General features: G+C 32.8%; 1 protein-coding gene and 1 long non-coding RNA gene across 3 annotated transcripts; both read left to right on the forward strand.

Annotated features, from left to right (window-relative positions):
- Positions 1 to 7,121: 7,121 nt before the first annotated feature.
- G4 (UbiA prenyltransferase family protein) lies at positions 7,122 to 10,612 on the forward strand. Of its 2 annotated transcripts, none has more exons than XM_079069355.1 (15): positions 7,122 to 7,330; positions 7,428 to 7,472; positions 7,760 to 7,851; positions 7,982 to 8,069; positions 8,387 to 8,472; positions 8,749 to 8,835; positions 8,944 to 9,009; positions 9,090 to 9,173; positions 9,251 to 9,312; positions 9,451 to 9,526; positions 9,640 to 9,702; positions 9,817 to 9,898; positions 10,004 to 10,080; positions 10,179 to 10,226; positions 10,296 to 10,612. In XM_079069355.1, exons 1-15 carry the CDS (start codon positions 7,210 to 7,212, stop codon positions 10,356 to 10,358), a joined length of 1,140 nt encoding a protein of 379 aa, XP_078925481.1. In that variant the 5' UTR covers positions 7,122 to 7,209; the 3' UTR covers positions 10,359 to 10,612. The 2 variants fall into 2 exon arrangements, with proteins under 2 accessions (XP_078925481.1, XP_078925482.1); XM_079069356.1 differs by having other exon boundaries at positions 7,763 to 7,851.
- A 2,747-nt stretch (positions 10,613 to 13,359) lies between these two features.
- LOC145129764 (uncharacterized) lies at positions 13,360 to 14,872 on the forward strand. The gene is made up of 3 exons (XR_013717652.1): positions 13,360 to 13,375; positions 14,172 to 14,228; positions 14,663 to 14,872. It is a non-coding gene; the product is annotated as an uncharacterized LOC145129764 (long non-coding RNA).
- Positions 14,873 to 15,358: the final 486 nt, after the last annotated feature.

Consider the following 15,358-nt stretch of genomic DNA (forward strand, 5'->3'; position numbering starts at 1 on the left):
TAAATTTCTCATCCAGGATTCGGGGTGTTACATACCCTCTAACTCGTCGAGATTCTCCTTATGACAGAATCAGGACTTTCCGTTTGAACTCGTCGAGTCCTTCCTTGGACTCGTCGAGTTCCCTTCATACAATTTGGGACCTTTTGCTATTAACTCGCCGAGTTCATCCTTGGACTCATCGAGTTCTTTGATCTTCAAGTCCATAAACACGTCTAACTGGCTGAGTCATCTTCTAGACTCAACAAGTTTGCCTAATAACAGAAAAGGTTAGGGAACCACGACCCAACTCGCCGAGTCCTAAGAACAACTCGTCGAGTCCCCCAAAGTCTAATTCCATACAGTCGATTTTAGTCGGGCTTAATGCATCCAAAACGTAGATCTGGCCTCCTAAGGTCGATATAACACGTAAAGTTACAAACTTTACGTTCATGCATGGGTTATCTAGCTCAAAAGGCCTTAAAATAAGGTTCACAAGTTGCATGGGACTCCCATGGCCATAAAGTTGGCATCTTTATGCCATGGAGTCCCTCAAAGGTTCCAGATCTGAATTCTTAACCCCAAACATGCTTGCATCCATGAATGGTCCCATATTTTGCTCCAAAAACCCTAAACTACACCATGAAGGGATCTAGTAAATGAATGGACAAGGTATAGACTTTATACCTCAGATTAACAGTAAATGGAGCACAAACTCAGGATCTACTTACTTCTTCTTTATCTCCCAAGCTTCCTCTTCCTTCTCAAGCTTCAAAACCACCAAAAACACAAAACAATGGCTCAAGAACACTCAAAATGGGCTAGGGTTTCGTGACTGATGTTTGGGAGTGATGGAGACTGAAGTTGAGGCCAGATAAAGTGTTTAAATAGGGTGCAAATCCTAAAAATTAGGGTTTCACTCTGGCAGCCCTACTCGTCAAGTCGAGGCTCTCGACTCGTCGAGTAGATTTCGAGTCCCACGTTAAAACTTCTCCCATTCCTACTCGACGAGTTTGGGGCTTCCAACTCGTCGAGTCCCTTTGTAAAAATGCATAAGTCTTATTTAAAATACGTACTAGGGAGCAGACGTTACAAAACATATAGAGCGACATTTGTATATGTTTAGTTTGTATAATGCACTTGAAACATATTGTATGAACAACTATATTGGATGTACAAGTAAATTGTACAAGAATCAGCTACGGAAAAATCATATTGATAGCTTACAATAGCCCAATAGGCTTATTTTATAGATATTTCCCATTGTATGGGCATAAAGCAAATGACATTCATGCATACTTAAAAAAAATATATTGGTGTTTCTAGTTGTCACTTTTAAAGTCAAAATCAACATTTCCTTCAAATAAAAATTCTTTCAGCCAGATACGAGCAAAAAAGAATTTTAAGAATACAACATCAGACAACAAGTTATCAGATATTATATTGATCCCGAGTAGGTAATATCAAATTGGCTTGAGTAGAACATTAATGCAAGTGATACATTTTTTACTACACCATGTATCTAATTAACCAAGGGGATTAAAGACTATTCATTAAAATATTATCTAAATCCACAACACGGTGCAACCCTCTGCTCACATGGGTAAGTATAAAAATAAAACTATAGACATTATTGATAGCCTTTTCCCCATAAATAATAGGCTTCCAGAAACAATAAAACACAAGATTAGTTACTCTCTGAAATTCAAATGTATACAACATGGGATGGAGTAGCAGTCAAAGTGAATTACGATTTCTGTGAACTGAGATTTGCCACACTTTATCGTTTCTTGGGAATCAAGTTTTTTTGTTATTTTTTCCTTTGTAGGTCCGGTTGAATCCAATTTTTTGCGAGTTGCGATTTTTGAGAACTCCTTGAATTGAATTCCAATTTGAATGAAATTGTTATTGGTGAATTTCGATTTCTATGAAATCGTTTTTTGTTAATTCCGATTTCTTTAGAACGATGATGATTAAATGAATCGAATCAACCAGTCGACGTGATCAACATAGGGAAAGTACAATAGTTTTTTTTTTGTATTCGATTACTCTGAAATCGTTTTTTTTAAATCATTATCTTTATTCTTTGAATACGATTTCTCTGAAATCTATTTTTGGTGACTTAAAATTCGTATGATACCAACCGATCATGGAAGCAGGCGATCAAGGAGGGCGTGAATTCAATGTTATCAGTATTAGTAGTCTAATTACGAAACGTATCAAACATTTAAGAAAATTGTATTTTTTTTTCCAGAAATGTAAACAAATTTTAAAAGTATTTAGTTTTATATATTTGGTACCTAAACTTATATACCGTTAAGGGTCTAATTTTTTGAGACCGTAAGACCACTTTTTTCTAGTTAAATATTCTAATATTTTGTTATTCAAAAAAATATAATATATGTAATATTCTGATATTCTAAAATAATATTTTTAACACATTTTACATTGAAATATATTCTAAAAGCATATAATTTTAGAATATTATACATATTATATTTTTACGATAACTATAATATTAGAATATTTCATTAGAAAAAATTGGTCTTTTATATATATATATATATATATATATATATATGCCCTCAAGCCCTTAGTATGCTTTTGCTGGTTCGAGTCTCGCTTTGGAAATCTTCTCTCAACAATTATCAAATCCTTCTAAGTTCTAATGTGACAAGGACCTGAATTTATTTATTCATGGATCCTTTAAACAATTTCTTTAAGATACATTGATACTGGAATTACTTTTAAGACCTCATGTCTTTATATTCCACAATAAGATAGTGTACTAACTAACATCTATTTGTCCATATTTACTAAAGAATATATATATATATATATATATATATATATATATATATATATATATATATATGTTCATGTTCATTTGATACCAAGTTAATTTTGTGAGACCAAATCTAAAATTAATTTTAAAATACAAAATAAAAGAAAAAGTCCGAAAATTCTTTTTCTAATTATTATTTTCGTCACTTTAATTACCTAAAAAATAATAAAAAAATAAAATAAAAAAAATTATCGTTTTTTTTTTTGAAAAATACGTGAAATATTCTAATATTATATTACACTGTAAATATTCTAATGCGATTTTTAGAATGTTAGAATATTCTACTAGATTTGTCAGATATGTAATACAATTTTTAACTTTTAAGTCTATTTTGTTCAATTTTGTTCAATTTTGACCTTAAATAATTACTTTTTGTTATACAATTTTTTATATAAGATAAATGAATAGATTGTTTTTTAAATGCGTTTTCATTGTTATAAGTTTTATCGAAAATTATATAACACAAATAAAGTTATTTATGGTCAAAGTTGACATAGAAAGATTTTAAAAGTCAAACGTGGACAATAATTTTGGGACAGATGGAGTATTTTTTTTGGAATGGCTATTTGAAAATGATTTTTTTTTTGAAAATAATATATCTTAGTTATATTGATCTTTTCGATGTATAGATATAACAAAGTTATGCTTGATATGTATCACAATGTTGCTATTGCATGTTCTATTCGAGTACTAGGTTATAACCTGTGGAAACCACGGATGGTACATTTAAAATTATTATATAGACAAAAAAAAATAAGAAACTACATTGCCATAAAAAATGAAAATTAGAAACTATCTTGCTATAAAAGTAATGACAACTTGAAAGAGTGGTATCTTTTGGGCTAATTTTTATAGTAGCGGGTTAAAAGTACAATTATATACTACTTTGCCTTAATAAAAAAGTAATTAAAAAGTATAATCAAGTAGTAGAAAAAATCCAAAGTTAAATAGCAATTTATGTTGAATAGAAATGAAATTAAACTGTAATAGCAGGTCTGTCAAATTAATTTTTTTGCAAAAAAATTAAAGATGCAAAACACCAAGACATCAAGTATGATGCAATATACAAACAAACACACACATACACAGAACACACACAAAACTACATAAGAGGTAAAAATGTTTATATTTGACTTTAGAAAGTCAAACGACTTACTTTCAATGTTTTAGAGGGTATAATATTATTAATACACCACAACCATGTAAAAGGATAGAAAATAAGACATAATAAAGTGAAAATAATCCAGACACATATAAGTTTAAATTAAAACATTTTCATTGACGAACACAAAATAAAAAAAAAATGAAATTTGGTTGACATTTAAAACTCAAAAAACTTTATATTATATGAAACAATCAGATTGTTAAAATAAAAAAAATCATAAAACAAAAAATATATTCACTTATAACATCATGCTTTTTTAGTTACTCAACATAAATGATATTTTTGCTCTTACATAGGATATACGCAACAGGTTTCAACAAAGCTTTTTGGAAATCATTGATGTAGGGACATTATCCGCAACAAAATAAAACCACGAGGGGATTCTTATAACAAATACAAAAGTTAGACTAAACCTGTGATATTGTGATATTGGGTAAACCACTGGGTGTAAACTTTTAATTTACTCAAAAACTCACAGAAGCCAATTCCTTACCAAATGTTTCTTGATCACAAAAATTAAAAATGATAGACATACGTGAAGACACATGACAACAATTAAAAAGAAATAAATATATAAAAATTACCTTAGTTTCCATTTTAACGTAATATTGACCCAAGGGTTTAAACTTATTAGGTTAGTAGAAAACATAAAATTAAAATATAAAACCTTAGTTCTTGATAATCCAAAACAAAATAACCAAATCAAAAGGCTAAATATTCTAAAACAAGAGGGAAAATTATAGGATTTGATTATGAGATTTGGTTTTTTTTATCTTCCATTGGCATGAAATTCCTCATTGGTGCCACCTGCTGAACCTACACCGTATTAAACCATAGCTTTCTCAGCTGCAAGATGTGCAATTTGGGAATCCAATATGATTCATTCTCATGGATATCATGCTTCAGCCTCATGTTTTCATATGTTAAAGTTTGAAGCTTTATGAGTAAACTTAGTAGCTATTCTTCCACAACTTAAATCTTTTTAAGTTTCTGATTAGAGTATAGGGTCTTGGGCCTTATCATCACTAACTGCTGAAAATTATAAACTTGTTAATAGGTATGGAAGATTTTGACTCGATAATAAGGTAAAGGAAGACTTTGAGCCTTCTCTTTTAGGATTATAAGAACCACAACCACCAGAGTTCAAAAGTACATCAATACTAATTAGTGTCATAAACTTATGTGCATTCTTTTGATCAAGGGTAAGCATCTGAGTAAACGGAGGAGAGTTTGAATCAGATGAATCAACATGTTGGTTTTTGAGAAGTGATGAAAGGTTCTTATTGACTTATCCAATGAAATGAACATTTTGATGAGAATAAATAATCAGATCAATTTAGAACCCTGCAACACATTATATTCTTCAATCATTAACACAATGGATTTGCAAATGATGTAACAAAATGTTATTCCATTCCATACTCAATCCTGTTGTCCAATCCTAACAGGCATTTCATTAAACACCCTATATGCATTCATATAAAACACTTACTATCAAATCAAAAAATCACATAAGCAAGTATTTACCAAATCTTCGGATGCTGAAGTGAATTGGTTGCTTGGTTGCTCCAACATTTATACTGAGCACTTCAGATAAGGAAAACACGCTGCCAATGAAGCCATATACTCAAGTAAAGTAGGGCGGAACCGCAACAATTATAAAAAAATCTTTTACATTTAGAGTAAAAACCATTCAAGAAATTATGCTAAATAAAGGATTGAATTAGTTTCTTCCTATCTAATAACATTTAAAAGAAATTAAAAATAAGATATTGTTCAAGCATTTCATCGAGCACGTAGTGTGCATAATCAAACTTGTCACATTTTAACATAAATCATATAAAGAAACAATCAATATCTTGTAATTTTGATAGATGTATACAAAAGCATCAAGAAATCTTACAATTTTCATGTGTAAAGAAGGTTCCAGAGGTTTAAATGATTAGGGCCAGAAGGACTGTCATCCTTGTGACTTAACTCCATTGTTGGTAAACTTGAGAGTTCCTAAAAAGTTAGGAAAATGGATAAAATTAAAAAATAGAAAAATATATAAATCAGTCGAATATTGATTGTACCTTCTTGAACCTCTTCTCATGCAACACGTTTCGCCTCCCTCTCCATCAATCTGAAGAATAAACCAAAGACTGTAGATTATACTCATATAAATAATATTTATAGTTAAACCATATAAAATCAATCGGTTGAATGAGAGAGGATAACTGAATAAAATGAGATGGAGGAAAGGAATTACCTAGCTACAAAATTAGAAAACGATCATTTATCTTATAGTTGTCAATGGACTAATCAAATGCAATTTACCTGAAATTAGGCTCCCTTCATTATCCGCAATATTTCGACATCGACACATAAAAATTAAATCAATACAGAGGAAGGAAAGACTCAGTGGTTAAAAACATAAATCACATAGGAGTCCAGTTGAATAGCAAGTCCAAAATATGGCCATCTTCAATTTTCTTGCATTTTCCTATCTTCAACCTTCTTGAGATCATGCATCATCAGTTTCATACAATAAATTGATCTCCATTAATTCTTGATGTAGTCATGTAGACCTTATCGAGAATCAATCGATTGGGCTTTGATTTGTGGTGAAATATGCCAATCAGTTAATCGTCACAGGGTAGATGGTGCCGAGATTTCAGAAATTTGGATTTGAAAGTTTAATTAAATTGAATCCCTAATCTCCTTTAAACCCAATCCCGTAATATCCTCAATAAAGATACCAAATTTGAAATCTAATTAAAAATTTAGCAGATTTTATGGGATTTGAGGAATGGATTGAAAAAGATTGAGCGTGAAACAAAGGGAGAGGAGCTCCAGAAAAGCGACACATGGATTGATAAAGCATATAGAAGTGACACGTGGCATGTAGGAGAAGCAATTATTAAGAATGAAAATTCTAAATCGATAATAATAAAAATGACATTTTTAAAACTTTTTTTTTATGCAATGATGTCTCCTTGTGGAAAACTTGGACCATTCCGATATGGTATTTGTCTAATTTTTTTGGAACAAAGTAGTAATTTTCGACAAACTACAACGACAATATTTAATTATTTTTTTATTTATTATTATTATTTTTTTTTTTACAATACCAAAAAGGAAAAAGAACCAGGAGTATGTGTAGAGTCTCACTAGTAGCAGTCAGAATCAGAACTACCAGGTTATCTCTTACCAAAACTCCCAATAACTCTCCCTACCTTCAATGGCTACCATGGCTTCTTCTCTGCTCAATACTGTCTCTTCTTCTATTAGACTTTCCAATTCCAACTCTAATCGATGTCGTACTTTACCAATGGCAACACCCATTTCTCTATCTCGTTCTCGTAAGCTCAATCTGAAGCTCTTTCCAACTTCTTCAACTTTCAGATTATCCATTTATATTTGCGTTTGAATTCATTTACTTTTCATTGAATTGATTAGGGAGAAGACTAACAATCAGAGCAACAGAGACAGATGCAAACGAAGGTTAGTTGAGGTTTTAATTTCATTTAACTCAGTTTAATGCCCTTGGGATTATTTATGTTAAACATTATAGTAATTGCGATAAATTTCAATGTAATTAGCAACAAATTTATCCAAAATTTTGAAAGCCGATATCAATTTTTGATATCAAAATAGTAGTTTGACTTCAAATTCAATGTGTGTTTTTTTTTGGGGTAAATGACTGAATGGATCGATAGATGTGTGTTATTGTTTTGGATTAATTAAAATCCCTTTTTATCTTCTTGTCTGAATGAATAATGTTTTTTTAGCAGTTAAAGCAAAGGCACCGGAGAAAGCGCCCGCTGCAAGTGGATCGGGTTTTAATCAAATTCTTGGCATCAAAGGAGCTAAACAAGAAACTGTTAGAGTTTTTATATTCCTTATGTCCTTCATGTATTATAATTTATGTATTAATTTTTTAGGTTAAGATTGGCTTCATGGAAGGTTACTATTGGATCTTAACATTGCATCGTATTTTAATTTTGGTACAGGATATGTGGAAGATCCGTGTTCAACTTACAAAGCCTGTAACTTGGCCTCCATTAATTTGGGGAGTAGTCTGTGGAGCTGCTGCTTCTGGTAATTTTAAATTAAATCATTTTTATTTACCATTTTTTTCAAGATAAATCTTTAAGAAAAATAACGAACGACATTATTGTTGGAAAAATGGCCTCAAAGATTCCAACAACCCGTCCAATGAAAAATAATAGAGAAACTTAAACATAAGGTATACGTGGAAAAATCCAAAACCGAAGATAACGATGGCCTCTAAAGAGAAAGATCCACTATATAATAAATTATTACAATCACATCGACAAATCTCTCAAGCCAACAAATTTTAACAATTATCAGATAAAAACCGTGTAGATTGTGACATAACTTTATTCACATTGAAGGTAACTTCCACTGGACTGTGGAAGATGTTGCTAAATCAATTGTTTGCATGATGATGTCCGGCCCATTTCTAACGGGTTACACACAGGTAAAAGTTCAAATCACTCGTATATGTCAAATTGTAATCTTTTTTTTATTATTTTTTTATTTTTTATTAAACTTTTGTAAACTGATGGGAGCATATTAACAACTAAGCAGAGTTCTTCATGGGCCAAAATTAGTTCCACCCTATATAAAGGGTTGAATGTATTCTTTATTTACCATCATGGAAATAACAAACATTTTCTCTTTGGGATTTTCTCGAACAATTCTTCTTCTTCACTTATCATAAACCCTAAATACTTTCATGTTTTTCTTTCTATAGACAATCAATGATTGGTATGATAGAGATATCGATGCTATTAATGAACCTTATCGCCCAATTCCTTCGGGAGCCATATCTGAACAAGAGGTTAGTTTTGTAATTTGTTAATATAACTTTGACTCTTTTCTTCGGTATTTAAACGGACTATTACTTGAATCTATTATTATTTTTTAATTTTTTAATTTTTATGTTTAGGTCATTACTCAAGTTTGGGTACTTCTTTTGGGAGGCCTTGTTCTGGCTGGGATATTAGATGTGTGGGTATGTATGTCTTTTCCTATTTTTCTTTTTTAATTTTTTATTTAAGGTAAATATTAGTTTCAAGGACAATTTTGTTATAGGCAGGGCATGATTTCCCTATAATGTTCTATCTTGCTTTGGGTGGATCCTTTATATCTTATATCTACTCAGCTCCACCTTTAAAGGTAATTTTTTTTTTTTTTAATTGGTTTAAAAGAATAAGATGTGAATATAATAATTAATATTCCCTTTGTGTTTGCAGCTCAAACAAAATGGATGGCTTGGGAACTTTGCACTAGGAGCCAGCTATATTAGCTTACCATGGTTTGATTTCTTATTCTTCTCACTTTCTATTTAATATATTTTTTTTATTGTTATAATAATTAAACTAATATTAACTTAACTCCAAATCTATAAATCTACATGATGTGTTATATTACATCTTTGACTTTTTCATTACAGGTGGGCTGGTCAAGCATTGTTTGGAACACTTACACCTGACATAATAGTTCTCACACTATTGTATAGCATTGCTGGGGTATATAAATTGTAACATCATAAATATAATATTTATTAATAATATTTAATATTTTGGTTGAAGTCCATAATTAACTATTTTTTTTTATGTTTTATTTGCTCTTTAACTTAAAGCTTGGTATTGCGATAGTAAATGACTTTAAAAGTGTCGAAGGAGACAGAAAAATGGGGCTTCAGGTAATTAATTCTTTACACTTTTAATTTTCATTATTATTTATGTACAATAAATTGGATATAATTAATATAAAATATGACGATTTTGACCTTGGTATGTTATGGATATTTAACTAGTCCCTTCCGGTGGCTTTTGGTGAGGAGACAGCTAAATGGATATGTGTTGGTGCCATAGACATAACTCAACTCTCAATAGCAGGTTTCACCATTTTTCTTTATTAATAATTAATAATATATCTCTATTTTAACAAAAATATTTAATGTATTTTTTGAGATGAATGTAATATGCATTTTTTGGTGGCAGGTTACCTTTTAGGAGCTGGTAAACCATATTACGCTTTAGCCCTTCTCGGGTTAATTGCTCCACAAGTCTTTTTTCAGGTAAATTCTATGATTTTAAAATAGTTAAATATATGATTTTGAAATTATAAAATTTATTACTTTGATTAAAAAGTAATGATTATTGTTTCGTGCTGCAGTTCAAGTACTTTCTCAAAGATCCGGTGAAATATGATGTCAAATATCAGGTAAAATTATTTATTAATTTATTAATTTATTAATTTTTGAGTTAAAATTATTTAATTCTTTGGTTTCAGGCAAGTGCTCAACCATTTCTGATTCTTGGTCTTTTGGTGACTGCTTTAGCTACTAGTCATTGATATACATTTTCTAAAATGCAATAAAATTACTAGAAAATTTGCATAAAGACAAAGGTTGATAGTTTTGTAGCATTATTTTTAAGTAATTGTTCCCGATTTTGTTTTACTCCTTTTTGTATTCTTTTTAAAAAAATTCCCTTAGTTTTATGTTATGTCACGCTCAATGGTTTTCTACAAGTGACATGGGATGATGATTGTTGTAAATATAGGATTATTTGGCGATAAATTTGTGAATCACCTTTCTCTTTTATGAATTAGGAAGACAAATTAATGCTTTCTTGCAGTATGTTCAAGATTGTTCACTATTTCTTTTTTATAAAACATAATGTTTAAGTATGCCTGTCTAAACATAAAAAAAGGTGAATTAATTTTAATCATGTAGGGTATGCAAATATTTCTTGTATAGGTTGTTAAACACAATTGAAGAGCTCCATTTATATTGGTTGGTGTGTATTAAGACACAATTGTAGGGTCTTCCAACTGCCCTCTTCGACCAAGTACTCATAAAAAGATATGAAAATGATAGTGAACGAACGACATCACATGAGTCCACAATTTTCTTAATTAATTTAGTAGTTGGAAATAAGAAATTTATATTGAACTGGTTTTCAATTTAAGTAGTTTTAAATACTCTCTTGTGATTACCAAACTTACAAGTTTTAAACAAATTTATGAAGAACAAACTACACTTACATGTTTAGCCGTATCGTCATACTTTATGTTGTGGAATGTGCGGAAGCATACAATAATTAGGAAGAAATCAACAGCAAAACTTTGAAAAAATGACATGTTATGTCTTAAATGGGTATACAAAATTAAAGAGAGTACATAGAGATAAGAAAAGTGGAATATGGAACCCCTCACCATTTTACATTTTAAGGCACTATACTATTGTATGTTTGTCTCATATGACCAAACTCAGAAATCTCCACCTTGACATACATATGTAGTCTACTCAAACTTTCAATCAAAAAAATTAACCATATGTGGAAGTGTATACCTCCCGACCGAACTCCAAATTGAAAACTACAGATACCAATCAAAGCTTTTCGAGATGATCAACTCTTTCACACCAAACCAAACACTTAGAAGTTCACCAAACTTGTTTTTTTTATCTCTACCAAACCTTTCGCCACCCTGGCACACATATCAGATCCCGTACAACGTTTATATTCTCCATGCTTTGTAAAATGCTCCAAATAGTACACAAATCTGCAATATCGACCCATGCATTAATCATCCACTCGATAAACCAAAAACCCCTCCAGTTAAGACCTTGAGTTTCCTTTATTAAGATCACCATGAAGAAACATCTTATTTTACATTACGAGTGAACAAATTTCTTTGTAGACGACCCTACCATGGGCTAAACACATAATCCACAAAGTAGACCCATTATTTGTCTACCTTTCCAAACTTCGCCTTAGCCTATATACCCCCACCTTTTAAGACAAACGCCTCCGACAAGTAGCATCCTTCGCTTGAAGCCCATGGGATCCCATGTCCAAAAACCTATCCCTAATCGGTGATCTAACTTGTCTTTTTGACCTATCTCAAGGAATCGAAGGACAACGCTCTTGTATCCACACTGAGGAACGTCATCATACAAGTCCACTACTAAAGACCTAAGGTTGTATTAAAGAATCCCAAAACTGTACACTTATGCATTTAAATCCTTCATATCAATTTGATCAACCTAGTTTCCGTCATTTGATATCACATCAAAGTCATAATCCTCTACCTATTAGGAGACTGTAACATCCGATTTTAGGATGTTTCTAATTTCGGGACAGTGGACCTTAATTTGATCGAGTAAAGGTCTTGGGCTTCAAGGGAATAAATTTTAGACCTTATTAGATATTTATAATGTCCGTTAAGTGATTTAAGCCCTTGAATTGTACTTTGGAGTTAAAGGGGTAAAAAGGGGAAAAAGTTATATTTTGGACTCTTTACATGTATTAATGAATTAAGTTTGGTATACAATAGGTCAAAAGTAATTAGATAGAAATGTTGGGTTGTTAATACCATCGCGTGCATATGAAGATCACTGAAAACAGATTTGGAACGAAGAATTTATAACTGTTTGAAGTTAGAATGATTATCTGGAAAACTCGTCACCACGGCGTAGTGAGCTATGTAGCCCAAGCCCATAAAACTAGGGTATGCCCCATATTTAAGGAACTTACGTCCATGGTTTAGGTCATTTTGCATCCTCCATCACATCAAGAGCTCCTTGGGATCAAAACCTAGCGTCCTGCATATTTTGAGCTCCTCCTCTCTCCTTGAACCTCTTTTTGTGCATTTTGTGTGTTTTGGTGAAGAAAGCAAGAAAGGTTGTGCTTGGAAGCTTGAAGCTTGTGGATCTCTACCATGTCTACTCTTTTGGACCTTTCTAAGTTATAAAGATCCTTGTTTTATTGTGTTTCATCTTTGGATCTAAGAGTATTTGGAGTTTTAATACTTTATATGCTTGTTTTGGCCCTTTTAATGTATTGAGTTGGACTCCAGTTGAATCTTTATGTATTCTAGACCCATTGTGGTGATAAGATCTGTACTCCATCTTCATTTAAGTGTCATGTATGGTCTTGTTGATATTTTTGGTCCCTTTGAGAGTTTGTAACACCCGATTCAAGGTATTTTTCATTTTGGACCCTTGGTGTGTAATTAGTTTGCAATTTTGGTCCTTAGGGGGCATTATTGTAATTTTGGGAGAAGGGTGCGTACGCTGGGCGTTCCTCTTGAACGTTGGGCGTACGCAATCAGGGGACAAACCTTAATTTTAGGGTTTGGACCCTATTTAAGCAGTCTTATGTCCCAAGGTTCTCTCATTTCCCAACCTCCATTGCCCTTAGAGTCCCACTTCGAAAACCTAGCTCATTTCAAGAGAGAGTTGACATTTGTGTATGTTTTGGTGTGTTTTTAGTGTAACTCCAAGAAGAAGAAGCTTGGAGAAGGAGCCTTGATCAAGGAGGAGCTTGTAGATCCATATTTCACTCATCTTTTCCAGCTTCATTGAGGTATAAATCTTATACCTTGCTCATTCTATGCTTAGATCTAGTTATTATGGAGTTTTGGTCACTTTTTGGTCCCATGAATGAGATCTAGTGGGGTTATTCCACTCCAGAAGTTAGGCGTTGCTCTTCTTGATGTTTCTGAGATCCCTAGTACATAAAGTTAGCATCTTGATGGTTGAGGATCAACCATGCATGAGTATATGCCCATTTGGTGAAAGTAGGATGCCAAATCTAAGGTTTAAGTTCTTTGGAACCATGAAAAGGCTCCAAGTTAGTGACTTTACGGATTAAGACGTTCTCCAAGGTTTGGATCTGAAATGTGGACGTATGGTAGCAAGCATTAAGTGCTTAATAGAAAAGGAGCTTAATGGGTACGTACACCGGGCGTATGCAAGCATACGTTGCGCGTACGCATTTGGATCCCCGACTCAGTGTAGCCACCTAGTACGCCAGGCGTACTAGGGGAACGCTTAGCATTCGCGACCAGGTGGGCTTTTGACTTTTTGGGCCGACTTTGGGCTTTAGGGTTTTGGGCCCTTGTTGGGCCACATGTCTTTTTGATTTTGAACCACTATTAGATCTTGGGACTTCTTGGATTTGGGCCCATATTAGGATGTGAGTGTCCTTTAGGAATTGGGCCATTATTGGGCTTTTATGCCTTTGAGTTTGGGCCTCAGATTTTGGGCCAATTGAGGGAAGGGTAAAATGGTCTTTTACTTTGGGGGTCGGGGTTAGTTAATTAAGTCCATATTATGGTTTATGACCCGATTGTTAATTATGGTTTTATTTGATTGGTTAGTGTGGGGATTCTCTGGTTCAGCAGCCCGGGCATCTATTTGACTGACAGCAGACTAATGTGAGTTTGCTCGTATACTGTAGGACACTAGGGATTATATGTGCTTGTAGTCTTTGTGACTCCGGCTGTATGTGTTGTATGCATGTGTGCCTTTGTGCTATATGTATGTGGGGTGAAATAGATCCGGGGGTGAAATAGACCCGATACAGCCTTGTGCTGACATATGAGTTGAAATAGACTCGTGGGTGAAATAGAACTGGTACAGCCTTGTGCTGACATATGAGTTGAAATAGACTCGGGGGAGAAACAGACTCGGGGTGAAATAGTCCCGATACAACCTTATGCTGACATATGAGTTCAAATAGACTCGGGGGTGAAATAGACCCAGGGTGAAATAGACCCGACACAGCCTTGAGCCGGCGTAGATGTATGGTGTATGGTATTTTGGGGAACTCACTAAGCTTTGTGCTTACGGTTTGTAGTTTATGTTTCAGGTACATTCAGATCGAAGGGGAAGAGCTCGGGATGATTGCATCACACACACCATGATTTTTCACTTATTTGACTCTGATGTATTTTGGATGATGTTACACCCCCGAACCGGGATGGCGGAAACGTCCGGGGGCGGGTGACTTCATCTTGTAATATCATAACAATTGTATGTAAATGAAACATAGCAACCATCATCATCATACATTACGATATCAACATTAATGGTTTACATCATTGTATTTGTTTACGAGATACATTCCAAAATAACATAATGTATGATAATTCAAAAATATAACAAATATCCAAATTTCCTTAGCTGTCCACCTGCTTATTGAGTTCCTGAGAAATACAAGTCGTTTTGAAAAGCGTCAACATAGAATGTTGGTGAGTTCATAAGCATGCTTGTGAGAAAAACTTTGTAATAGTTTGTAACTTCCAGAAAATCCAATATTTTCTTGTAAAATCGTTTGTAAGTCTCATTTTAAATCATGTATAAATGCATGTGTATCCGTTGTTTATCTTGTTTGAAAATGTATGGAGAGTGATTCCCAGAAAATCCTGTATTTTCTTTTATACGAAAAATTGTGGTCTCAAACCGTAAGACCCGAGTAGTGAAATTTGATGCAAAATAGTCGACGCATAGATTCGTACTTCGAAACGTGAGTAAAGTATATGCATTGCGTAAATTTTAATATAAT

This window comes from Lactuca virosa, chromosome 8, assembly GCF_052849685.1.
Source record: "Lactuca virosa cultivar CGN04683 chromosome 8, Lactuca_virosa_CGN04683_v6, whole genome shotgun sequence".
NCBI classification, from domain to species: Eukaryota; Viridiplantae; Streptophyta; class Magnoliopsida; order Asterales; family Asteraceae; genus Lactuca; species Lactuca virosa.

What these genes read in the sequence shown, in the direction of transcription:
- G4 (XM_079069355.1), top strand. Translation starts at nt 7,210, where the DNA reads ATGGCTACCATGGCTTCTTCTCTGCTCAATACTGTCTCTTCTTCTATT. An exon ending in AACTCAACTCTCAATAGCAG is followed by an intron (nt 9,899 to 10,003) that starts GTTTCACCATTT and finishes TTTTGGTGGCAG; the next exon opens with GTTACCTTTTAGGAGCTGGT. An exon ending in AATATGATGTCAAATATCAG is followed by an intron (nt 10,227 to 10,295) that starts GTAAAATTATTT and finishes CTTTGGTTTCAG; the next exon opens with GCAAGTGCTCAACCATTTCT.